At 39.1% G+C, this 27891-nt stretch overlaps 2 protein-coding genes across 4 annotated transcripts; both read left to right on the top strand.

Moving 5' to 3' along the window:
• Positions 1 to 1106: 1106 nt before the first annotated feature.
• On the top strand, positions 1107 to 13834 carry LOC139950843 (uncharacterized). Of its 2 annotated transcripts, none has more exons than XM_071949672.1 (10): positions 1107 to 1263; positions 3470 to 3544; positions 5171 to 5331; positions 6206 to 6299; positions 7272 to 7398; positions 8142 to 8324; positions 8955 to 9089; positions 9216 to 9356; positions 9682 to 9723; positions 10501 to 13834. In XM_071949672.1, exons 1-10 carry the CDS (start codon positions 1225 to 1227, stop codon positions 10533 to 10535), a joined length of 1032 nt encoding a protein of 343 aa, XP_071805773.1. In that variant the 5' UTR covers positions 1107 to 1224; the 3' UTR covers positions 10536 to 13834. The 2 variants fall into 2 exon arrangements, with proteins under 2 accessions (XP_071805773.1, XP_071805774.1); XM_071949673.1 differs by having other exon boundaries at positions 8961 to 9089.
• Positions 13835 to 14125: 291 nt separating this feature from the next.
• On the top strand, positions 14126 to 27168 carry LOC139950884 (uncharacterized). Of its 2 annotated transcripts, none has more exons than XM_071949725.1 (10): positions 14126 to 14273; positions 16689 to 16763; positions 18155 to 18315; positions 19535 to 19628; positions 20599 to 20725; positions 21469 to 21651; positions 22282 to 22416; positions 22543 to 22683; positions 23012 to 23053; positions 23831 to 27168. In XM_071949725.1, the coding sequence occupies exons 1-10, from the start codon at positions 14208 to 14210 to the stop codon at positions 23863 to 23865; spliced, it is 1059 nt and encodes a 352-aa protein (XP_071805826.1). In that variant the 5' UTR covers positions 14126 to 14207; the 3' UTR covers positions 23866 to 27168. The 2 variants fall into 2 exon arrangements, with proteins under 2 accessions (XP_071805826.1, XP_071805827.1); XM_071949726.1 differs by having other exon boundaries at positions 22288 to 22416.
• Positions 27169 to 27891: the final 723 nt, after the last annotated feature.

The following is a 27891-nucleotide window of genomic DNA, read 5'->3' on the forward strand; positions in this document are numbered from 1 at the left end:
CCTGATTTTATGGTAAGATAAAAAGTTTCCTTGTAACTTCTAAAGCGCTTGCAACTTGACCTATGTTATGTTTTTTCTAAAACAACTTATAAACTTTTATATTTTACCACTTTCCAACATGAGGGTTTATAACTTGATGAGTCGAACAAGGTTAGTATAATTCATGGTAACGGGTTTAAAATATTAACAAATAACTCAAAATTCAAGAACTTAAAAATAAAAATAAAATTACAAAATAAAATTATTTTCCTATTTTTTAGGGCCGTTACCGTAAACACAACATTTATTTTGTTTGGCCTAAGTTGCACAAATCATGCAATCGCTGCATGAAATCATTGTCGGCCTCACTTGTCGTCCACTGATTGGTCGCCACCCTGTTTCGGCCCAACTTTAGATTCATCCCAACTGCAGTTGGGACTGGTCCCAACTTGGGTGTTACAAAACTTTAGTTGGGGTACATAGATCTATAAAAATAATAAAAAATAAAAACAATTAAAAAAACTAGTCTTCTAAACGTGTCGATTTGTCATCCGTAATGCGCCTTATTTTTGACCGCGCGAGGGCGTTATAAATAGTATTTTTATCACTTCCGTTCCGGGGTATACGCGATTCGCCCTGCACAAATCAATAGGCGTTTGTCACTTATGTTGCGCCGTAGTTTCAATTTGCTTTAGAGGTGGATTATAACGGCTCCTTTAAAAGTCTTATTGTCTGTGATGGATTAGATGTCTGTGGTGGTAATGTGTTCCAATCTTTAATAACTGTTTTGGGTATGAATGAATATAACACCGGAAGTGATTGAGAGCGCCCTCACACGGTCAAAAATATGGCCCATTAGATGAATATAATGTGTAAATAAAATAATCTTTCCGAGCCTGTATGTCTGCTAAAACTGCTGAGGAGATCTTAAGTTAAATAGTTGTCTGAAAATAGCGCCCTCGTTTTTTATTTTGACAAATCAACACGAGAATTTCATGATGCAAGACTAGTTGCAGTTGGGCCGTCCAAACTGTAACACTAGTTGGGACCAGTGGAACCAGTCCATGGAGCTATATAAAAGCAGCCCATAGAGCTCTATGAAGCAGCCCCAACACATTTAGCGGACTTCCACTGCCTGCGTAGTTGATAGCGCCCACAACCACTTGTCTTCTGACGAAGGAAGTTTCTCTCGAAATTTCGTTAAACTTAAAATCACTGACTGACAACAAATATAATTCCTCCATAATGACTGCAAAGTATCTTACTCTATTTGCAATGAATCTGGTGAGTGAATCAATTGTTATTTAATGTGAATTTATCAATATCAGTCACTTCTGAAACTTAGTTAAAAAAATGAAAATTGAAAGGCAAACAGTAAACATGTTGGGGTGCAATCTTTGAAAATGGACTTCATGCAAATTCGCGCAATGTGCCATTTTTTACAGCGCAATTAAGTTCCTTGCATAATTTTGAAATTTGCACAGGGGTAGCTGGGGCGCAAACTGGAAACGAAGTGAATAAGAACATTGTTTAGACCATGGAGTAGACTAAATAAGAGGTCCGAAGTAGCAAAACGAGCATTGATTGATGCTGGATGTTTATTATAAATGTCTGAAGCAGTTGATAAATTCTCACTATTAAAAGACACTACACTTTCATTCTGAATCTTTGGATAACTTTCCGTATGGCGCCACACCTTTTCACTCATTTTTTAGTCTTTTACAAAAAGGGATATCTCATTTGAGGTTAATTAGATACTATTATTTCATATCAAATGAAAAAGTGGTGGCGCTATACGGAAACTTTTCCGAATCTTTTATCGACATGGAATCCCACATACCAGCTCTTCAGTCTACGGCTACGCCAGCTCCTTCTTCCCACGCACCATCCGGGACTGGAACAACCTCCAAGTTGATCCTGCGGCGTACCCGTCCCTTGACGCTTTCAAACTGGTGTTAAGGGACCCCCGGCTGAAGTAAACCTCATCTCCAGCTTTTTACTCGCACCTGTACATAATTCTATCTGCACTTGACACAAATTCCTGTTGCCTAAGTCAACACGTGCGCTCACACGCAATGCGTACATCTTCAACCATTTGAAGGCTGCACTTTACAAGGAAGAAGAAGAAAAGGATAACAAACAATCATTCATTCATTCAGATAATGGCTAGACCCTACTTCCACCAAAAGTAAGGCAATTGCATTTTGCATTATTATTGTCAACTACATCATATACATGTACATGACTATGGTATGAAAACAAGTTATTTATAAAATTAAAACTTTGGTTATTATCGTGGACCAATTACTGACCTTTATTACTTTAGACTTTTTTTATATGCGGGGCATGTCTGGATCTGGATGTCATACGGAAACTTTTCCTAACATGTGGCCATGTTGCGATAGCTGAGCTGATCTGCGGAAGGTGGTGGGAGTGTCTCACTCTCACAAGTGACATGGTGTTATAGAGCAGAAGGCAAAGTGCTGCTGCTCCTGTGATGAGACAGGGAGGCCTAACCAGCCTACTTCTAGAAACTGTAAGGCCCCCCCCCCCCTTTAGGGGATCCTTATAGTTTCTAGGTAGAAGTATACCCGGCGCAGTTATTTATAGATGGTCTGCCTACAGGTACAATTCTAGGCAGAGGTCGCCCTAAGCTGCGAGACAATGTCACAAACTGACAAAGTGGAGTGGTAGTAGAAGTGTAGCGATCGAAAGAGAACATGATGGCGGAGACTCCAGGCGTGCCCAGACAGGGAGGCCTAACCAGCCTACTTCTAGAAACTGTAAGGCCCCCCCCCCCCCTTTAGGGGATCCTTATAGTATCTAGGTAGAAGTATACCCGGCGCAGTTATTTATGGATGGTCTGCCTACAGGTACAATTCTAGGCAGAGGCCGCCCTAAGCTGCGAGACAATGTCACAAACTGACAAAGTGGAGTGGTAGTAGAAGTGTAGCGATCGAAAGAGAACATGATGGCGGAGACTCCAGGCGTGCCCATTACAAATTTGAGGATGAGGACAAGTCTTTGCCAAATGATGATGATGATTATGATAACTGAACCCTTCATCCTCCCGACGGTCGTAGACCGGAGGGCTACGGTTCATGTCATGGAGGATGGAGGGATACGATTATCGTAGCCCCATCAATAGTGCCAATTACGCTAGACTCCCTCCGCTTCTTGACCCTACGCATCTCTCTCCAGCATATTTGATAATTTTGCACAAATTATGCCATGGGGCTACAATTATCGCAACTAGGTTTTCCATTGCCGCATTATGGGTTGTATAACACTCATTAGTTTTCATCAACGAATAATATCCATCAATATTGACAAGTTTTGAAAAGTTAATATCGTGTTGATGAGGTTTGCTACCCTTACAGTACCACCATGTTGTAGTTAGTTGGTTGAAACTTAGGAGAAAGGGGTGCCACTCAGGGACATAGTGGAGTGATATCATTGAACCATGATGTTTTTTTGTTTTTTCTTGCAGGGGTTGCTGCTAATAGTTTTTGTTCCATCTGTAAGTGACAGCACACAACCTTCAAGTTCTATTTTGGGACCAAATGTAAGTCTTTGTTATCTTTGTCTTTTAGTTGGGATAATCATATCGCTCGATCCTTGTGGAAGTGTCTTGGCCGAGCGGTTTAGAGCACCGAATTCAAACTCTGGTGTTACTGATCAGCAGAGTGTGGGTTCGAATACCCAGCCGTGACACTTGTGTCCTTAAGCAAGACACATAACCATTGCTTCGTCCTTCGGATGGGACATAAAGCCATTGGTCCCATGTGTTGTGTAACGCATGTAAAAGAACCCAGTGCACTTATCGAAAAGAGAAGGGGTTCGCCCCGGTGTTCCTGGCTGTGGCTGCTAAATGCGCCGTAGCACCTTATAAACCCTTATAAGGTGCTATATAAATGGGTCTCAGAATTCATAACTTTCAATGACCTCTCTTTCTGTATGTTGGTAGATATGTTCGCTATAAAATAAGACTTTGATATCATTACCGAGAGATAACCATCCAAGAGGAACGAGGGTAACAAACAACGCTACTAAAGTTTCTTTAAAAACTTAGTGACTACATGTTTCTCTTTTTGGACCAGCTTGCAAAATGATGAGAACCCTCTAGCTAAGCCCTCCAGCACAGTTGTTGACATTCTGGGCAAACCCTAGCCACACTTAAAGCCATTGGACCCTTTCGGTTCAGAAAAAAAAAAAAAAAGTTCACAGATTACCAAATAACTAACAGGGGTTTACAGAAGGCAATGGTGAAAGACTTCTCTTGAAATATTATCCCATGAAATGCTTTACTCTTTGAGAAAACAGCAAAACAATATAAATTCTCGTTAACGAGAATTACGGATTTATTTTAAACACATGTCATGACACGGCGAAACGCGCAGAAACAAGGGTGGGTTTTTCCGTTGTTTTCTCCCGACTCCGATGACCGATTGAGCCTAAATTTTCACAGGTTTGTTATTTGATATAAGTTGTGGTACACAAAGTGTGGGCCTTGGACAACATTGTTTACCGAAAGGGTCCAATGGCTTTAAACCCAATTATACTTTCCGTAAATGCCAATGTGATACGAATTTTGATGTCACAGCCCTGTTTTCACTGCAAATGTTTTCGCAGGAGTTGAGTACACATGCCTACAATGTTATCTGTAAAAATTACACTCACGGAGGCAATGAAGGCGATTGCCTCCATGCCCCTTGGTCATCTATGGCGCACACGGTGGCGAGACCACACCAACGTCCCACACAAGTTCCTGGTCGCTGACCCCACCGTCCAGCTGCCGGGAATGGACCTCTCATAGGTCCATTGGTGCCTCTTAAACCGGTTCCGTACAGACGCATGGCCCTAGTAGTCTACACAAGTGGGGCTACCTGGCATCTTGGCTTTGTGATTGTGGTGAACCCCAGACGATGCGCCACATGATAGCTGACTGCCCACTCTCTCACCTTGATGGTGGCATCGAAGCCCTTCACCTCGCTGAGGACCTAGCTGTAAACTGGCTTACAGGCTTTAGAACAAGGAGAAAATGCCTTGGTGCCCTTGCCCTTTCAAAAACGAAGCATACCGGCTCGATAAGAAGACTGTAACTATAGGAAAATGAGCACATCACAAAACATCATCTTCAAAGAGCTCCTCTTGAAAGCTGAATATATTTTGTTAAATGGTTTCTTCACAGGGTGTTAATTGTTTTACAAGGAGAGATATCCATGAAAGATTCTACGACCATGTGGATGAAAATGGCCTCCATTGTCCTTGTCAACTCTGTAATCCTGGAGACATTCTCCTCAAGAATTGCACATGTGATCCAAATAATTTGGAACGACCCCAAATATCAGAGTAAGTAAATTTGTGTACTTGACTCCAACAACAGACTCAATTCAAAGAATAGACCGATCCAGTAAGCTCCGCCCACGACGCACGTGTGAGCAAGAACACGTGGGGCTCTCCAATGCCTTTCTGAGCAACTCTGCCGCGCGCGCCAAGATACGCGCACGCATGTCGGACCTTATTTGTTGCGCTGTGATTGGTCAATACGCAATGGGGCGGAGCTTAATGGATCGGTCTATTGTCAGCTGAAAAATAGCTACAGTTTAGTAAAAAGCATTCTGATGGTTTCTTGCAGGGAATTTACCTGATCTGAATTTATATGCAGTAGTTGCTCACAAAAAATGTCCCATGTCCTATTTTTTAAATATAAAAAGTTTTAAAGGCAGTGGACACTATTGGTAATTACTCAAAAAAATTGTTAGCATAAAAACTTACTCGGTACTGAGCGATGGAGAGCTGTTGATAGTATAAAACATTGTGAGAAACGGCTAATTCCTCTAAAGCATTGTAGTTTTTGAGAAAGAGTTATTCTCAATCAAATATTAAAAGACTTGAAGCCTTTTGTTAGCAGACAGTCGTATGTAACACACAGTGGAGGTCATATCAATTGACAAACACCCTTCTTTGTGTGCGATTTGAGCAAACGGGCAACTGTCAATGAAAAAATGTCTTTATGAGGTGTCCAAAATGAGCCAGGAAATAAATTGCTTTTTGATTGAAAATAAATCTTCATGGGTGCAAAAGTAAATGTTTTTTATTCCTGAAGCAAACTGGTTTATAAAAAAGGAAAATTCATTTCACTTTTTTGTACAAATTATATATGGACATAGAGTGCGAAGGTTTGGCTGAAATGTTCTGTGTCTTATTTTATTTTTGCTTTAAGATGTACACACGTGCCGACAGGTCAGTTTATGAACTCTTCTAACTTCTGTAGCCGAGGTTTTGAGTGCAAGAAATGCCTACACCCTTTGGAAGTGGTAAGACAGTTAAATTTGATATAATTCATCCAACTTGTGAACTATTACAATGTATTATGTGGAGTTCTTTGTGGGAACTCATCGATCAAAAGAATGTAGACTGTTTGTATTTTCACCTTATGATCGTCTTTACCCCCGGTCTGCCCTCGGTCTGCCCATGCAATGGCCATACCCTAGGGACACTAGAGGTAAGCGGTAAAACCCCAGGTATTCTTGAAATGCGCAAATGGAATAGGGACCTAGGCATGGGCAGTGTAAAAGGGCGCTTGGTTACTGGTAAGGTAAAAAAGTCCCAGGGCCTCCCCAGGGGTGGATTTCACAAAGAGTTAGAACTAGTCTTATCTTGGGTTAGGACGAGTTACTCCTCCTAATTTAGGACAAGCCTTAAGTTTTTAATGTCTCATAGTACTAGTCCTAACCTTAAGGGCCAGTCACACTGCAGCGATAACGAAAACGATCACGACGCAAAGAGAACGCATTATTGGTTGTATTGCTCCGCGCAGAATATGCGCACACTTAATCAACCAATCGAGGTCAGTGTGATCGTTTATCGTTTTCAATATCGATGCAGTGTGACTGGCCCTTAGCTCTTTGTGAAATCGACCCCTGGGATAAGAGACACAGTGTGAAAAGGGCAGAATCAAAAGTGTTAGTTCCCGCCTTCGTGCATCACCAATCCACCTCCACAGTACTTAAGCAGCAAGCAGCATCAGAGTCCAGCTTTCTCCAGAAGACGATCAGAGCATACTGATCGAAACGTCGAGTTGAAACCATCGGTTCTTTTCAGAACCACCCCAACTCATTAGAGATAGTCATTACTTGATGTTACCACAAACCTTTCTATATCTTAGTCCCCAGTTGTCCTTGTAGATGTAGATAAACATCAGGACAAGTATAATGTTTGAACTAGTATACTCAACAGCAGTATCAAAATAAATGATATTACTAACTGTTTTCATTTTGTATTTCTAGTTACACGACTGTAGCAACCGTGGACCTGATACGGTGTGTGGCTGCGTTGATGGATACTACATGACATCACCAGATACATGTTTGCCTCTCCCAAAATGTGACGCGGAACACGAACCCACATCAGGACGTAAGAAACTCAACAATATTTTTCCTCTGGGGTTATAGATATTAGGTGTTGAAGAACAGTCGTTGTGTGAGTAGGATTTGAAACTTTGCATGGTGGAAATAAGATATAGAAGAGTTTGCGGTAACACCATGTAATAACAATCTCTAAATGAGTTGGGGTGGTTCTGAAAAGAACCGTTGGATTAACTCGACGTTTCGATCAGTATGCTCTGATCGTCTTCTGGAGAATGCACTGATTGTCTTCTGGAGAATGCATTCTCCAGAAGACGATCAGAGCATACTGATCGAAACGTCGAGTTAATCCAACGGTTCTTTTCAGAACCACCCCAACTCATTTAGAGATTGTTATTACATGGTGTTACCGCAAACTCTTCTATAACAGTCGTTGTAATAGATTTGGAAATAATATAATATGTTTTTGTTGGGAACTGACACAATCTCTATAATCACTGGTCTGTGCTTGACATCACTAGTGGCTAAATTGATGGTTTCAAAGAAAGTGTGCTTATCTCTTCTCGGGAGCCACTACTACTCAAAAGCCCTTTTCACTTGACTCAATGGACCCTTCCCATGAAATATGGGTAGGACATAATGGGCCAAACCATCATCCAGTGGCCGTAGCAGGAAACAGCGCCACCAACCGACTGGTGGTGCTTCGTGAAACTAGTCGAAACGTAAACAAAAATTACGTGAGTATTGGCTGTGTTTCATAAAAAAATTCATTTATTAATTTTTTTTCTTCAGATGGAGATCATGGCACTGAAATCCGATGTACACGTTGCCATGTGGGTTATTTTCAGCCAAATAACAACAGCACCCGCAAATGCAAGAAAATAAAACAGTGCACCGTGCGGCAGGGTACCCTTCGCTCGGATGCAGTGTGTCTTAATGACCCAACGCAAGAGCCAATTCAACAATCTACAATTGGTGAGTCACAATCATAATGAAAATAGTGTGGCGTCTTATGGCCTATAGCAGTTAAGAGCACCAGATTTTCTGCTCTGGTGTTTGAGTTTGATCAGCAGAGTGTGGGTTCGACTCCTGGTCGTGACGCTTGTGTCTTTAAAGCAATCGCGCAACATCGGTAAACAGTATTGTCCAAAGGCCCACACTTAGTAAACCCTGTAAGTAATTTGTATATCTGTGAACTTTTAATTTTTGTTCTGTTCAGAAAGTGTCCAACGGCTTTAAGCGAGACACTTTTGATTGATTTGTATAAAGTTTGGGAGGTAGTGCTTTTTGCTCTACCAGCCACGCTTCTGATTGATGATACCCAAGCCTACATCCATATGAACTGTATGTGCGTGCGTGTGTGCGTGCAGGTGCCAAAGAAATCAAACCTGGAAAGCTGCGTGCTTCATTGATGTACGCGTTTGGACGCGCATACGGTTTGACCTACAGGATGGCGACTTTCATAGCAAAAAAGCGGTTTTTCAATACGGTCTATGGGGGTATTTAACCCTGTTTCAGGCCCAGGCTAGGGGGTGAACATGTGCTTCTTTTGGCTTTTTGTAAAAACAAGCCCATTATACATTAAAATAATTTGTATTTTGTAAGTTGCAGGTTATGTAACAACTGAAGAACCCATTGAGCCTGATAAACCCAGTGTAACTACTACCCAAGAACCAACACCAGGATATGATGAGATTACCCCAGTCGGGACCACAACACATCCTACTACCCAAAACACAGGTATGTGTTTGCATCCTGCACCAAAGATTATATAATTTTAAGTGATAAACGCATCAAATACAATTTTGTTATTGATATGTCAACTTTACTTCTTCTAAAGTTGTTTATTTTTCTTTCTTTGTCAAGATGGACCGGACAGAGCACCTTGCCATCCACAATGGGAAATTTTGAATTTTTTTTCGTCTAACCTTCATGGTTTTTTGTGGGGCATTTTTCTTTCCCATTGGAGGACTATTTGGAAATTTGTTCGATCATGCACCCAAAGAGGTAAGCATCACTTTTGTTGCTTTTTTTTGGGGGGGGGTATTTCCTGTGCAATTTGGCCTCTTTTAGTTGGGGGAGGGGTCCACTTCTCTTTTCTGTTTTTTATGTTTTTATATTATGTTTTTTATAAGTTGGTACTCAAGGTTTATGTATTTTTATACCTGATGAATAAAACAATTCATTTCATTTCAACTCAATTCAATTCAATTACACTGATCAAACATTTCACCTACTTGTTATGATTTATATTTTATTATCACATGTAATTTCCTTTGACAAACATATCAGAATGTATTTAATAAATTCTTGTTTGTTTTTTTCCAAATAGGTTCATACAGCTTGGCTGAAAACGGGCTAGAAGAGGAAAAGAGTAAGTCTATAGACTGATCCGACGCGCACCAGGCGACAAGTGTTGAGCATCGCGCGCCATTGCTGGGGTGTACATGTGCCTAGTTTTGTGCACAAAGACATGAGGAAATCATGTTCCTTTTCACTCATTATGGAAATTAAATGTTTTCCTCAACAAATAACACAATTTCCTAAACAGGACATCATGCTATACCAATGTAGATCACTGACCACAAATATTTGCAACAAAATAGAAGGCGGATCATCTTGAAAAAGGTGCTTGTCTTAGGCGAGTTAGGGGTCAAAGACGCGGAAACTGCATAATATTCGCTAAAATGCATTTCATCGGCAAGGTATTTTGTCAGAATTTCAGTATTTTACTTTCTGCTTAATTTTACAAATTTATCAAGAATGTATTACAGTGTTATATCAAGCAGCCACATCAATGAAATTTCCTTGATTGTCGAGGAAGACATTCAATTCCCATAAAAAGTGAAAAGGAAAACGATTTTCTTATGTCTTTGTGCACGAAACTAGGCACAAAGACACCCCAGCAGTGGTGCGCAGCGCAAGGCGGCGCCCAGCACTTGTGCGCCTGGATCGGTCTATAATGTTTTGATGTTGTTTGTTGTTGGTTTTTGGTTTTTTGTAAGCGAGTTGTTCCTTAGGAAATAATTCTTTTCGGATCATGCAACATTTTTAACCTTGATATACTTTCTTGATATTGATGACAACGTAGAAATAAATGTTATTATTCATCAGAATTTAAATTTTGGGGGGTTATTTTTATTGTATACAGATGCTGTAGACGGAATAGTCGGACAAAGAGTGTGAAGTTACCTAGACCTGCCTCATACTTCAAGTTTTCTTGTGTACATGTCCAAAAGTGTAGTTAGCCTCAAATTTCAATCAAATGATGGTTGGAAAATTTGGCAGCATTCGTCCAAGTTTTGATGGAAATATGAGTGTAATTTAAAGCCATTGGACCCTTTCGGTACAGAAAAAAAAAAAAAAGTTCACAGATTTACAAATAATTTACAGGGTTTACAGAAGGTAATGGTGAAAGACTTCTCTTGAAATATTATTCCATGAAATGCTTTACTTTTTGAGAAAACGGTAAAACAATATAAATTCTCGTTAACGAGAATTACGGAGTTGTTATAAACACATGCCATGACACGGCGAAACGCGCGAAAACAGGAGTGGGTTTTCTCGTTATTTTCTCCCGACTCCGATGTCCGATTGAGCCTAAATTTCCACAGGATTGTTATTTTATATATAAGTTGTGATACACAAAGTGTGGGACTTGGACAATACTGTTTACCGAAAGGGTCCAATGGCTTTAAAGCATTACAGCAAGATTTAACCATATTTTGTTTAAAGCAAATTAAGTTGTTTTCTGTATAAGCCTGTATATAAGCTTCCAATCACAAGCTTTTCTATGTATATATGTTTCTGTTGGATACTTTCAAGTATATAAACTTGTAATATAATGCAATAAATTAATAATAAAAATGAAGTTTAACATTTTTTAGGACATGCTGTTTTGTAAAACTGCCTTATGTATTACATACACAAACTCAACTGTACATTTATACTTACAACATTAAGAGTACCAGTACTGTATTTTTTTATAAAAAAACATTTGTGTTTAGGTTTTGATGTAATCCATTTGTATTCGTGTGATGCTCATAAAAGAATGGCCATACACTTACGGTACAAGAAAGGGGTTTGCCTCTGTGTTTCTGTCATGATCAGGCTCTAATGTCGCCGCCTGGCATTGTGCCCCTACAAATGGTTGCTTTGCGTTATAAAAATAACTTGAGCAATCTGCAACTGGTTTTATTATTCAGCACTAGGAGTGTCATTCATCACGCCTTATAAATGCTCGCTATATATATTATTTGTATGCAATTAATTACAAGTACTAATATCTAGGTTTTAGATTTAATTTTTTGCATCTATGCAACAATTATAACTGGCATAACCTGAAAGAAGACTGGCTCCTTTTAACGGCAATGACTAGAAAGTCTTTGTCTGAAACTCCTGATCAATACACTGCTTGGTCGGGGACTTCAAGATCTTATTGAAAACACTGTCTGTTTCGGAGAGCGTGGCTTTTTAAGGAAGGAAAGCCTTATTGTCTTTTTTACTGACAGGCTGAATCTTAGCGTCAAAGAGGCTTAATCGCTTAGCAAGGGAATAAACTTTTAAAATCTCCTTTTCATTATATGTCTCCACCATCAACAAATATTTATCGTTGAATCCTAGATCTGACACTGATTTAAGCATTTTAATGCCAATGTGTAACACAATTCAGTAAAGAAATATCAACAATGATCTCTCTTGCCAAAGATAAGTTCTTGATCCCTGTCTTCTAAATTAGTGCAAAAATCAGACTTTTACCCTGTTTTAATAGATAATTTGTGTAAATTTGTTCTTGAAATATATTTTTTGCTGCTGCTGCTTGCCTTTTTATGTGCAATCTTCTCTGAATAGTTTAACTTTAAATATTACTTTGTAGTACTTAAAATAATATAAACTTTAAATTAATTTGTATTTGGTGGTAAGTTTTAGTTAGATATTTTCAAAACCTTTCATAGTAATTATAATACTGAATTCAACAACAGTAGTTTAATCAAAACTGCACATCGTCAAGCCATAAAAATTGACAAGAACCTTTTCAAACCTACATCAAGAAAGTTCAATTGATTATAATTTTAAAATAAAAACTATGATTGAAATACAGCCGTACAAATTTAGAGACATAAAGTAAAGAAAAATTGTACTGAGCATTTTTAAATGTTTATATACTGAATACTTACACTAAATGAGTGTTAAAGACAGTGGACACTATTGGTTATTGTTAAAGATTCGTCTTCACAGTTGGTGTACCTCAACATATGCATAAAATAACAAACCTGTGAAAATTCAGCTCAATCGATCGTTGAAGTTGCGAGATAATAATGAAAGAAGAAAAACCCTTGTCACACGAAGTTGTGTGCTTTCTGATGCTTGATTTCGAGACCTCAAATTCTAAACTTGAGGTCTCGAAATCAAATTCGTGGAAAATTACTTCTTTCTCGAAAACTACATCACTTCAGAGGGAGCTGTTTCTCACAATGTTTTATACTATCAACCTCTCCCCATTACTCGTAATCAAGAAAGGTTTAATGATGATAATTATTTTGAGTAATTACCAATAGTGTCCACTGCCTTTAACACAGATATTGACCAAATAGGGGAGACCGGCAACATATAGGGCTAGATAGCTCAGTATAAGTGTAACACCGGCATGTTAATCTGGTTCAAATCCCGCTTTCATAACTTGTTTCTTTGTTCAACCCAAAAATTATATTAAATGCACCCGAATCAGTTTTCCCTTTGGTGTAACACTTGATGAGTGATGCATTGCATTACACTACTAACAGAGCCGATAGCACTGCCTCACACAACCATTCATATAGAACTATTTTTATACAGCTGTGTGATCAATTTATCAAATTTTTCTACTCTACTTAACTTAGTATGTACAATTAGCTACTTGCGTGTTAGATTTTAATATATTGACCGTTACATTGATGGCTTGATCACAAGTTACCACTTCAATTTGAATTACTCAGACTATGGAGACAGTTGCTATGTCACATGATCCGATCGGGGAAGCTTAGTTACGTATGAGATGACCCGGCCGCAATTTTTTTTCTTCCTAAAACGTCATTGCAATGATTTGGTGAAAGAGGAGGCCAATTTCATGACGACGTAATCTGATGGAAAGAGCCAATCACAGGGGCAGGGGAAAAATATTGCAATGTCGTTTGGGGGAAACAAAATCCCCACCCGGGCCCCATACACAATTCTACCAGGGTCTGCTCGGTTGCTATACACAAGCTTTCCCCGAATCATGTGATATACCAACTGTCCCTTTAGTCTGAGGAATTCAAATGTAAGCGGTTAACTTGTGACTAAGCAAGTCATTGTACCAGACATCATTCAAATCTAACTCGCAAATGGCTTAATAATTCTGTGTATGCAACCAGTTCAGCTTATGTTCTGTATCTCTGTGATGTCACAGGGAACGTGGTCTCAAATACTATTACAACTGCTTGTGAGATTAATAAAATGCAGAATAACCTCAACTTGTGTTGGTTTTTATTATTTACAACTTTGCTCTATGATTAAATGTTCATCTATCATGACACTTTGATAGGAAACAAAGTTATTGAATAAATGATGACATCATCGAAACAGCGGCGGGGAACTCCCCTATTTAAAGTGTGTCGCAATCGAATCTGTACCTTTTGCTTGGTAGGTACTGGGCATAATCGACTGACCTTCAGTGACTGGTACGTATTGGTACCCATCTACTGTTTAAACGCGCTCCTATGCTCCTATGTGTGCGCTGGCAACCCGTGTAAAGAACTTTTTAGGTTGTACAAAACGACGACCAAGAGACGACGACGAAGCTAAATTTTGTTCTCTCAAATTTCCATTAAAATAAAAGATATGGCATTCCATTTTGACAACTCATCGAGCGTATTTATAATAAACACAGTATTTGTAGCGTATTTGGTAAGTGAATAAATTGTTAATTCATCAGGAATTTGTTATTTTAATCAGGAATGTGTGATGTTAAATATTTTTTTGGGTGTTGGCCATCATGTTGGCTCCCACAGGCACAGGCCACACTCTATGGATGGAGACCAGACAACTCGTCCGACGGACAACTCGTCCGTTCGGACAACTCGACGGTTCAGACAACTCGACGGTTCGGGCAACTCGACGTATGGTTTATTCAACCGTCAGACAACTCGACTTGGGGTCAAGACAAGTCGACGGATGGCCGTGGACGGGGCTCAGCGCGGGGCGAGACGGGTAAATAGCGGCCTGGGGGTGGGGATGTACTGACCAGCGACTTGGCAATGATACAAGGCCGTTCCCCGGGGGGAGGGGGTATATTATGGTGGGTGGGTAACGGATAATTGATTTTTTGATGTTTACCATGACCCCGCGGCATTTTCATTGCTTGTAGAGCAATGATCGAGTTGTTATTGTTGTTGGTAATAAAGTAAATAAAAGTAAATCTTCTACTAAATAGAGCTGTATAATGTTTTACTTATTTAATGTTTTAATTGTGTTTTTTTAAACCTTTTATTTTGAATAAACTGCTAGCTGGCTACACATAGAGTCATGCATGGTCATACTCTAGACCCAGTGACTGGGGCGCTGTACTCCTTTTAAACAATTTTTGACTTCATCTGTCGTACTAGCGCCCCAGGGAACGGCACAGAATTTTAACAAATACCCTGTTTTTCGCGACACCCAGCCACAAAAAATGCCTCAAAATGACAAAAAGACCAAACAAACTAGCTCAAAAATCGCCTACTCTGTTCTCGATACGTCTAGGATGTAACATCAGGCATTTAATTGTACTCACGATAATTTTTTAAACTCCAAATCGATGATTTTTAACTCCGCATCGTGGAGCGATTGACAAGTCTGCGATTTTCGGATGTGTATGATAACGAAACATGGCGTTGCGGTGTATAGATCAGGTGGTAGTCGCATCACGTGTCTTCGGTTTGCTGGTGACGCGTTGTGGGTGGATATCCATCAACGGCTGTTTAATGCTACACTTGTTACAGGCGTTGCAGCGAATGCTATACATTGTACACTGGGATGGGTACAGGCGCTGCAGCTAGCGAGTGCCCACGTCTGTCAATCATGGGCAACGTAACTTACACGGTGCCGGGTTGTTGGAAAATTATCAGAAAGGGGGTGAAAGGTTCTCAGAAAAGGAATATTGTCTGAAAGAGGGGATGAAGTCTGCTGGTCTGGATTTTTCTGGTCATCGCCCCCCCCCCCCCCCCCAAAAAAAAAAAAAAAGAAAAAACGAAAAAAAAAGGGGAAAAAATATGATAAATAAATAAAAACCGCTTTAAATAAAAACCGCTTTTATTATTTATCATCTTTTTTCCCCTTTTTTTTTCTTTTTTTTTTTTTTTTTTTTTTGGGGGGGGCGATGACCAGAAAAATCCAGACCAGCAGACTTCATCCCCTCTTTCAGACAATATTCCTTTTCTGAGAACCTTTCACCCCCTTTCTGATAATTTGTGTAGCATTACACAGCCGTTGATGGACATCCACCCACAACGCGTCACCAGCAAACCGAAGACACGTGATGCGACTACCACCTGATCTATACACCGCGACGCCATGTTTCGTTATCATACACATCCGAAAATCGCAGACTTGTCAATCGCTCCACGATGCGGAGTTAAAAATCATCGATTTGGAGTTTAAAAAATTATCGTGAGTACAATTAAATGCCTGATGTTACATCCTAGACGTATCGAGAATAGAGTAGGCGATTTTTGAGCTAGTTTGTTTGGTCTTTTTGTCATTTTGAGGCATTTTTTGTGGCTGGGTGTCGCGAAAAACAGGGTATTTGTTAAAATTCTGTGTCGTTCCCTGGGGCGCTAGTACGACAGATGAAGTCAAAAATTGTTTAAAAGGAGTACAGCGCCCCAGTCACTGGGTCTAGTCATACTCATAGTCTGTTTTTTACACAAAGTCTCGAGATAGTCACTAACATGTTTCTGCAAGTATGGCTTCACTGGAACACCACACTTCTTGTGATAAATAATAATTGGTAAATAATAAAATGATCAATATTATAGAATCGCAGGAATTATACAGTAAAGTTCGTGTAAACATGACAGTAACGGAGGTCGGCCACTCAACCGTCGACTTGTCTTGGCCATCCGTCGAGTTGTCTCAAAGTCGAGTTGTCCGAACTGTAAAGTTGTCCGAACCGTCGAGTTGTCTGAACCGTCGAGTTGTCCGAACGGACGAGTTGTCCGGCGGACGAGTTGTCTGACATTCCTTAAAATGTAGGCTATTGAAACTAATATAAGGGGGACATCACGACATTGTGTTTGTAGAGTGATGTCATTGATCCATGATATTTTTCATTTTTTCTTGTAGGGGTTGCTGCTAATAGTTTTTGTTCCATCTCTAAGTGACAACACGCAACTTTCAAGTTCTATTTTGGGACCAAATGTAAGTCTTTGTTTGTTATCTTTGTCTTTTAGTTGGGATAATCATATCGCTCGATCCTTGTGGAAGTGTCTTGGCCGAGCGGTTTATAGCACCGAATTCAAACTCTGGTGTTACTCTCTCTTTCTGTATAAATGTAGCGCCTTGAGTACCTTGTTGGTAGATATGTGCGCTATATAAGACTTTGATATCATTACAGAGAGAGGTAACCATAAACAAAAATCAAAGGGGAACGAGGGTTACAAAAAACGCTACTAAAGTTTCTTAAAAACTTAGTGACTACATGTTTCTCTTTTTGGACCAGCTTGCAAAATGATGAGAACCCTCTAGCTAAGCCCTCCAGCACAGTTGTTGACATTCTGGGCGAACCCTAGCCACACTTAAAGCCATTGGACCCTTTCGGTTCAGAAAAAAAAAAAAAGTTCACAGATTACCAAATAACTAACAGGGTTTACAGAAGGCAATGGTGAAAGACTTCTCTTGAAATATTATCCCATGAAATGCTTTACTCTTTGAGAAAACAGCAAAACAATATAAATTCTCGTCAACGAGAATTACGGATTTATTTTAAACACATGTCATGACACGGCGAAACGCGCGGAAACAAGGGTGGGTTTTTCCGTTGTTTTCTCCCGACTCCGATGACCGATTGAGCCTAAATTTTCACAGGTTTGTTATTTGATATAGAAGTTGTGGTACACAAAGTGTGGACCTTGGACAACACTGTTTACCGAAAGGGTCCAATGGCTTTAAACCCAATTATACTTTCCGTAAATGCCAATGTGATACGTATTTTGATGTCACAGCCCTGTTTTCACTGCAAATGTTTTCGCAGGAGTTGAGTACACATGCCTACAATGTTATCTGTAAAAATTAAACTCACGGAGGCAATGAAGGCGATTGCCTCCATGCCCCTTGGTCATCTATGGCGCACACGGTGGCGAGACCACACCAACGTCCCACACAAGTTCCTGGTCGCTGACCCCACCGTCCGGCTGCCGGGAATGGACCTCTCATAGGTCCATTGGTGCCTCTTAAACCGGTTCTGTACAGACGCATGGCCCTAGTAGTCTACACAAGTGGGGCTACCTGGCATCTTGGCTTTGTGATTGTGGTGAACCCCAGACGATGCACCACATGATAGCTGACTGCCCACTCTCTCACCTTGATGGTGGCATCGAAGCCCTTCACCTCGCTGAGGACCTAGCTGTAAACTGGCTTACAGGCTTTAGAACAAGGAGAAAATGCCTTGGTGCCCTTGCCCTTTCAAAAACAAAGCATACCGGCTCGATAAGAAGACTGTAACTATAGGAAAATGAGCACATCACAAAACATCATCTTCAAAGAGCTCCTCTTGAAAGCTGAATATATTTTGTTAAATGGTTTCTTCACAGGGTGTTAATTGTTTTACAAGGAGAGATATCCATGAAAGATTCTACGACCATATGGATGAAAATGGCCTCCATTGTCCTTGTCAACTCTGTAATCCTGGAGACATTCTCCTCAAGAATTGCACATGTGATCCAAATAATTTGGAACGACCCCAAATATCAGAGTAAGTAAATTTGTGTACTTGACTCCAACAACAGACTAAATTCAAAGAATAGACCGATCCAGTAAGCTCCGCCCACGACGCACATGTGAGCAAGAACACGTGGGGCTCTCCAATGCCTTTTGCGCACTTCTGCTGCGCGCGCCAAGATACGCGCATGCATGTCGGACCTTATTTGTCGGACCTTTGTTGCGTTGTGATTGGTCAATACGCAATGGGGCGGAGCTAAATGGATCGGTCTATTGTCAGCTGATAAATAGCTACAGTTTAGTAAAAAGCATCCTGATGGTTTCTTGCAGGGAATTTACCTGATCTGAATACAAAAAGTTTTAAAGGAACACGTTGCCTTGGATCGGACGAGTTGGTCTATTAAAAGCGTTTGAAACCGTTTCTTATGAAATGCATATGGTTAGAAAGATGTTTTAAAAGTAGAATATAATGATCCACACAAGTATCACTCCAAACTGCACGGTTTTCCTTTTACGTCGCGAACTATCACGGTCGGCCATTTATGGGAATCAAAATTTTGACTCCCATGAATGGCCGACCGTGTTAGTCGACAGGGTAAAAAGAAAACCACACAATTTCGAGGCATATTTGTGTAGATCATTGTATTCTACTTTTACAATATCTTTCTAACCATATACATTTTACAACAAAGGGTCACAGAACGATTTTCAAAGACCAACTCGACCGATCCAAGGCAACGTGTTCCTTTAAAGGCAGTGGACACTATTGGTAATTACTCAAAATAATTGTTAGCATAAAAACTTACTCGGCACTGAGCGATGGAGAGCTGTTGAGAGTATAAAACATTGTGAGAAACGGCTAATTCCTCTAAAGCATTGTAGTTTTTGAGAAAGAGTTATTCTTACTCAAATATTAAAAGACTTGAAGCCTTTTGTTAGCAGACAGTCGTATGTAACACACAGTGGAGGTCATATCAATTGACAAACACCCTTCTTTGTGTGCGATTTGAGCAAACGGGCAACTGTCAATGAAAAAACGTCTTTATGAGGTGTCAAAAATGAGCCAGGGAATAAATTGCTTTTTGATTGAAAATAAATCTTCATGGGTGCAAAAGTAAATGTTTTTTATTACTAAAGCAAACTGGTTTATAAAAAGGAAAATTAATTTCACTTTTTTGTAAAAATTATATTTGGACATAGAGTGCGAAGGTTTGGCTGAAATGTTCTTTGTCTTATTTTTTTTTTGCTTTAAGATGTAGACACGTGCCGACAGGTCAGTTTATGAACTCTTCTAACTTCTGTAGCCGAGGTTTTGAGTGCAAGAAATGCCTACACCCTTTGGAAGTGGTAAGACAGTTAAATTTGATATAATTCATCCAACTTGTGAACTATTACAATGTATTATGTGGAGTTCTTTGTGGGAACTCATCGATCCAAAGAATGTAGACTGTTTGTATTTTTACCTTATGATCGCTTTGCCCTCGGTCTGCCCTCAGTCTGCCCAGGCAAATGGCCATACCTTAGGGATACTAGAGGTAAGCGGTAAAACCCCAGGTATTCTTGAAACACGCAAATGGAATAGGGACCTAGGCATGGGCAGTGTAAAAGGGCGCTTGGTTACTGGTAAGGTAAAAAAGTCCGAAGGGCCTCCCCAGGGATGGATTTCACAAAGAGTTAGAACTAGTCTTATCTTGGGTTAGGACGAGTTACTCCTCCTAATTTAGGACAAGCCTTAAGTTTTTAATGTCTCCTAGGACTAGTCCTAACCTTAAGGGCCAGTCACACTGCAGCGATAATGAAAACGATCACGACGCAAAGAGAACGCATTATTGGTTGTATTGCTCCGCGCAGAATACGCGCACACTTAATCAACCAATCGAGGTCAGTGTGTTCGTTTATCGTTTTCAATATTGATGCAGTGTGACTGGCCCTCTCTTTGTGAAACCGACCCCTGGGATAAGAGACACAGTGTGAAAAGGGCAGAATCAAAAGTCTTAGTTCCTGCCTTCGTGCATCATCAAACCACCTCCACAGTACTTAAGCAGCAAGCAGCATCAGAGTCCAGCTTTCTCCAGAAGACGATCAGAGCATACTGATCGAAACGTCGAGTTGAAACCATCGGTTCTTTTCAGAACCACCCCAACTCATTAGAGATAGTCATTACTTGGTGTTACCACAAACCTTTCTATATCTTAGTCCCCAGTTGTCCTTGTAGATGTAGATAAACATCAGGACAAGTATAATGTTTGAACTAGTATACTCAACAGCAGTATCAAAATAAATGATATTACTAACTGTTTTCATTTTGTATTTCTAGTTACACGACTGTAGCAACCGTGGACCTGATACGGTGTGTGGCTGCGTTGATGGATACTACATGACATCACCAGATACATGTTTGCCTCGCCCAAAATGTGACGCGGAACACGAACCCACATCAGGACGTAAGAAACTCAACAATATTTTTCCTCTGGGGTTATAGATATTAGGTGTTGAAGAACAGTCGTTGTGTGAGTAGGATTTGAAACTTTGCATGGTGGAAATAAGATATAGAAGAGTTTGCGGTAACACCATGTAATAACAATCTCTAAATGAGTTGGGGTGGTTCTGAAAAGAACCGTTGGATTAACTCGACGTTTCGATCAGTATGCTCTGATCGTCTTCTGGAGAATGCACTGATTGTCTTCTGGAGAATGCATTCTCCAGAAGACGATCAGAGCATACTGATCGAAACGTCGAGTTAATCCAACGGTTCTTTTCAGAACCACCCCAACTCATTTAGAGATTGTTATTACATGGTGTTACCACAAACTCTTCTATAACAGTCGTTGTAATAGATTTGGAAATAATATAATATGTTTTTGTTGGGAACTGACACAATCTCTATAATTACTGGTCTGTGCTTGACATCACTAGTGGCTAAATTGATGGTTTCAAAGAAAGTGTGCTTATCTCTTCTCGGGAGCCACTACTACTCAAAAGCCCTTTTCACTTGACTCAATGGACCCTTCCCATGAAATATGGGTAGGACACAATGGGCCAAACCACCATCCAGTGGCCGTAGCAGGAAACAGCGCCACCAACCGACTGGTGGTGCTTCGTGAAACTAGTCGAAACGTAAACAAAAATTACGTGAGTATTGGCTGTGTTTCATAAAAAAATTCATTGATTATTTTTTTTTCTTCAGATGGAGATCATGGCACTGAAATCCGATGTACACGTTGCCATGTGGGTTATTTTCAGCCAAATAACAACAGCACCCGCAAATGCAAGAAAATAAAACAGTGCACCGTGCGGCAGGGTACCCTTCGCTCGGATGCAGTGTGTCTTAATGACCCAACGCAAGAGCCAATTCAACAATCTACAATTGGTGAGTCACAATCATAATGAAAATAGTGTGGCGTCTTATGGCCTATAGCAGTTAAGAGCACCAGATTTTCTGCTCTGGTGTTTGAGTTTGATCAGCAGAGTGTGGGTTCGACTCCTGGTCGTGACGCTTGTGTCTTTAAAGCAATCGCGCAACATCGGTAAACAGTATTGTCCAAAGGCCCACACTTAGTAAACCCTGTAAGTAATTTGTATATCTGTGAACTTTTAATTTTTGTTCTGTTCAGAAAGTGTCCAACGGCTTTAAGCGAGACACTTTTGATTGATTTGTATAAAGTTTGGGAGGTAGTGCTTTTTGCTCTACCAGCCACGCTTCTGATTGATGATACCCAAGCCTACATCCATATGAACTGTATGTGCGTGCGTGTGTGCGTGCAGGTGCCAAAGAAATCAAACCTGGAAAGCTGCGTGCTTCATTGATGTACGCGTTTGGACGCGCATACGGTTTGACCTACAGGATGGCGACTTTCATAGCAAAAAAGCGGTTTTTCAATACGGTCTATGGGGGTATTTAACCCTGTTTCAGGCCCAGGCTAGAGGGTGAACATGTGCTTCTTTTGGCTTTTTGTAAAAACAAGCCCATTATACATTAAAATAATTTGTATTTTGTAAGTTGCAGGTTATGTAACAACTGAAGAACCCATTGAGCCTGATAAACCCAGTGTAACTACTACCCAAGAACCAACACCAGGATATGATGAGATTACCCCAGTCGGGACCACAACACATCCTACTACCCAAAACACAGGTATGTGTTTGCATCCTGCACCAAAGATTATATAATTTTAAGTGATAAACGCATCAAATACAATTTTGTTATTGATATGTCAACTTTACTTCTTCTAAAGTTGTTTATTTTTCTTTCTTTGTCAAGATGGACCGGACAGAGCACCTTGCCATCCACAATGGGAAATTTTGAATTTTTTTTCGTCTAACCTTCATGGTTTTTTGTGGGGCATTTTTCTTTCCCATTGGAGGACTATTTGGAAATTTGTTCGATCATGCACCCAAAGAGGTAAGCATCACTTTTGTTGCTTTTTTTTGGGGGGGGGGGGTATTTCCTGTGCAATTTGGCCTCTTTTAGTTGGGGGAGGGGTCCACTTCTCTTTTCTGTTTTTTATGTTTTTATATTATGTTTTTTATAAGTTGGTACTCAAGGTTTATGTATTTTTATACCTGATGAATAAAACAATTCATTTCATTTCAACTCAATTCAATTCAATTACACTGATCAAACATTTCACCTACTTGTTATGATTTATATTTTATTATCACATGTAATTTCCTTTGACAAACATATCAGAATGTATTTAATAAATTCTTGTTTGTTTTTTTCCAAATAGGTTCATACAGCTTGGCTGAAAACGGGCTAGAAGAGGAAAAGAGTAAGTCTATAGACTGATCCGACGCGCACCAGGCGACAAGTGTTGAGCATCGCGCGCCAGTGCTGGGGTGTACATGTGCCTAGTTTTGTGCACAAAGACATGAGGAAATCATGTTCCTTTTCACTCATTATGGAAATTAAATGTTTTCCTCAACAAATAACACAATTTCCTAAACAGGACATCATGCTATACCAATGTAGATCACTGACCACAAATATTTGCAACAAAATAGAAGGCGGATCATCTTGAAAAAGGTGCTTGTCTTAGGCGAGTTAGGGGTCAAAGACGCGGAAACTGCATAATATTCGCTAAAATGCATTACATCGGCAAGGTATTTTGTCAGAATTTCAGTATTTTACTTTCTGCTTAATTTTACAAATTTATCAAGAATGTATTACAGTGTTATATCAAGCAGCCACATCAATGAAATTTCCTTGATTGTCGAGGAAGACATTCAATTCCCATAAAAAGTGAAAAGGAAAACGATTTTCTTATGTCTTTGTGCACAAAACTAGGCACAAAGACACCCCAGCAGTGGTGCGCAGCGCAAGGCAGCGCCCAGCACTTGTGCGCCTGGATCGGTCTATAATGTTTTGATGTTGTTTGTTGTTGGTTTTTGGTTTTTTGTAAGCGAGTTGTTCCTTAGGAAATAATTCTTTTCGGATCATGCAACATTTTTAACCTTGATATACTTTCTTGATATTGATGACAACGTAGAAATAAATGTTATTATTCATCAGAATTTAAATTTTGGGGGGTTATTTTTATTGTATACAGATGCTGTAGACGGAATAGTCGGACAAAGAGTGTGAAGTTACCTAGACCTGCCTCATACTTCAAGTTTTCTTGTGTACATGTCCAAAAGTGTAGTTAGCCTCAAATTTCAATCAAATGATGGTTGGAAAATTTGGCAGCATTCGTCCAAGTTTTGATGGAAATATGAGTGTAATTTAAAGCCATTGGACCCTTTCGGTACAGAAAAAAAAAAAAAAGTTCACAGATTTACAAATAATTTACAGGGTTTACAGAAGGTAATGGTGAAAGACTTCTCTTGAAATATTATTCCATGAAATGCTTTACTTTTTGAGAAAACGGTAAAACAATATAAATTCTCGTTAACGAGAATTACGGAGTTGTTATAAACACATGCCATGACACGGCGAAACGCGCGAAAACAGGAGTGGGTTTTCCCGTTATTTTCTCCCGACTCCGATGTCCGATTGAGCCTAAATTTCCACAGGATTGTTATTTTATATATAAGTTGTGATACACAAAGTGTGGGACTTGGACAATACTGTTTACCGAAAGGGTCCAATGGCTTTAAAGCATTACAGCAAGATTTAACCATATTTTGTTTAAAGCAAATTAAGTTGTTTTCTGTATAAGCCTGTATATAAGCTTCCAATCACAAGCTTTTCTATGTATATATGTTTCTGTTGGATACTTTCAAGTATATAAACTTGTAATATAATGCAATAAATTAATAATAAAAATGAAGTTTAACATTTTTTAGGACATGCTGTTTTGTAAAACTGCCTTATGTATTACATACACAAACTCAACTGTACATTTATACTTACAACATTAAGAGTACCAGTACTGTATTTTTTTATAAAAAAACATTTGTGTTTAGGTTTTGATGTAATCCATTTGTATTCGTGTGATGCTCATAAAAGAATGGCCATACACTTACGGTACAAGAAAGGGGTTTGCCTCTGTGTTTCTGTCATGATCAGGCTCTAATGTCGCCGCCTGGCATTGTGCCCCTACAAATGGTTGCTTTGCGTTATAAAAATAACTTGAGCAATCTGCAACTGGTTTTATTATTCAGCACTAGGAGTGTCATTCATCACGCCTTATAAATGCTCGCTATATATATTATTTGTATGCAATTAATTACAAGTACTAATATCTAGGTTTTCAATATGCATTTAATTTTTTGCATCTATGCAACAATTATAACTGGCATAACCTGAAAGAAGACTGGCTCCTTTTAACGGCAATGACTAGAAAGTCTTTGTCTGAAACTCCTGATCAATACACTGCTTGGTCGGGGACTTCAAGATCTTATTGAAAACACTGTCTGTTTCGGAGAGCGTGGCTTTTTAAGGAAGGAAAGCCTTATTGTCTTTTTTACTGACAGGCTGAATCTTAGCGTCAAAGAGGCTTAATCGCTTAGCAAGGGAATAAACTTTTAAAATCTCCTTTTCATTATATGTCTCCACCATCAACAAATATTTATCGTTGAATCCTAGATCTGACACTGATTTAAGCATTTTAATGCCAATGTGTAACACAATTCAGTAAAGAAATATCAACAATGATCTCTCTTGCCAAAGATAAGTTCTTGATCCCTGTCTTCTAAATTAGTGCAAAAATCAGACTTTTACCCTGTTTTAATAGATAATTTGTGTAAATTTGTTCTTGAAATATATTTTTTGCTGCTGCTGCTTGCCTTTTTATGTGCAATCTTCTCTGAATAGTTTAACTTTAAATATTACTTTGTAGTACTTAAAATAATATAAACTTTAAATTAATTTGTATTTGGTGGTAAGTTTTAGTTAGATATTTTCAAAACCTTTAATAGTAATTATAATACTGAATTCAACAACAGTAGTTTAATCAAAACTGCACATCGTCAAGCCATGAAAATTGACAAGAACCTTTTCAAACCTACATCAAGAAAGTTCAATTGATTATAATTTTAAAATAAAAACTATGATTGAAATACAGCCGTACAAATTTAGAGACATAAAGTAAAGAAAAATTGTACTGAGCATTTTTAAATGTTTATATACTGAATACTTACACTAAATGAGTGTTAAAGACAGTGGACACTATTGGTTATTGTTAAAGATTCGTCTTCACAGTTGGTGTACCTCAACATATGCATAAAATAACAAACCTGTGAAAATTCAGCTCAATCGATCGTTGAAGTTGCGAGATAATAATGAAAGAAGAAAAACCCTTGTCACACGAAGTTGTGTGCTTTCTGATGCTTGATTTCGAGACCTCAAATTCTAAACTTGAGGTCTCGAAATCAAATTCGTGGAAAATTACTTCTTTCTCGAAAACTACATCACTTCAGAGGGAGCTGTTTCTCACAATGTTTTATACTATCAACCTCTCCCCATTACTCGTAATCAAGAAAGGTTTAATGATGATAATTATTTTGAGTAATTACCAATAGTGTCCACTGCCTTTAACACAGATATTGACCAAATAGGGGAGACCGGCAACATATAGGGCTAGATAGCTCAGTATAAGTGTAACACCGGCATGTTAATCTGGTTCAAATCCCGCTTTCATAACTTGTTTCTTTGTTCAACCCAAAAATTATATTAAATGCACCCGAATCAGTTTTCCCTTTGGTGTAACACTTGATGAGTGATGCATTGCATTACACTACTAACAGAGCCGATAGCACTGCCTCACACAACCATTCATATAGAACTATTTTTATACAGCTGTGTGATCAATTTATCAAATTTTTCTACTCTACTTAACTTAGTATGTACAATTAGCTACTTGCGTGTTAGGTTTTAATATATTGACCGTTACATTGATGGCTTGATCACAAGTTACCACTTCAATTTGAATTCCTCAGACTATGGAGACAGTTGCTATTTCACATGATCCGATCGGGGAAGCTTAGTTACGTACGAGATGACCCGGCTGCAATTTTTTTTCTTCCTAAAACGTCATTGCAATGATTTGGTGAAAGAGGAGGCCAATTTCATGATGACGTAATCTGACGGAAAGAGCCAATCACAGGGGCAGGGGAAAAATATTGCAATGTCGTTTGGGGGAAAAAAATTCGCCACCCGGGCCCCATACACAATTCTACCAGGGTCTGCTCGGTTGCTATACACAAGCTTTCCCCGAATCATGTGATATACCAACTGTCCCTTTAGTCTGAGGAGTTCAAATGTAAGCGGTAACTTGTGACTAAGCAAGTCATTGTACCAGACATCATTCAAATCTAACTCGCAAATGGCTTATTAATTCTGTTGTGTATGCAACCAGTTCAGCTTATGTTCTGTATCTCTGTGATGTCACAGGGAACGTGGTCTCAAATACTATTACAACTGCTTGTGAGGTTAATAAAATGCAGAATAACCTCAACTTGTGTTGGTTTTGATTATTTACAACTTTGCTCTATGATTAAATGTTCATCTATCATGACACTTTGATAGGAAACAAACAAAGTTATTGAATAAATGATGACATCATCATCGAAACAGCGGCGGGGAACTCCCCTATTTAAAGTGTGTCGCAATAGACTGTGCAAGTCTCGCGAGAAATTGAACTTCCGGGACCATTGTGGTCCCAACCTAATGGAGTTTTACGTTGGGGAGATTTTGTTCTGTCAATAATTTTAGTTTAACATAAGTTATGACTCTAAAAAGTGAATATGTTCTTGGGAATGTAAAAATAAGTGATTAAAAACAGAAAAGTAAAATCAATTCAACAAATTAACGAAGAAAACTAAAGAAAAAAACTTGACCTCCAGTTTCCGGTTTACTCTAAACAATTAAGAATATTACCCAATTGACGTTCCCATTATCGCTGAACCTATGTGATGATCGCGCCAATTGGACGTGATTCACAAACGGGGTTTGTTAGAAAAACCATCCAGGTCGATGTCGAACAGCGATCCTCGTCCCGATAAATGTATAATATTTACGTTAATTTAAACAAAACAATTATTATGTACACGAATTAAAATAATAATTATACAAAAAGTACGTTAAAAATAATAATCTTTAAGAATTTTTTAACAAATAACAATTTTAATACAATTTGGTTTTGTACAAAAATATACTTTTTTTAAATTA

Source organism: Asterias amurensis, chromosome 18, assembly GCF_032118995.1.
Source record: "Asterias amurensis chromosome 18, ASM3211899v1".
Classification (NCBI taxonomy): Eukaryota; Metazoa; Echinodermata; class Asteroidea; order Forcipulatida; family Asteriidae; genus Asterias; species Asterias amurensis.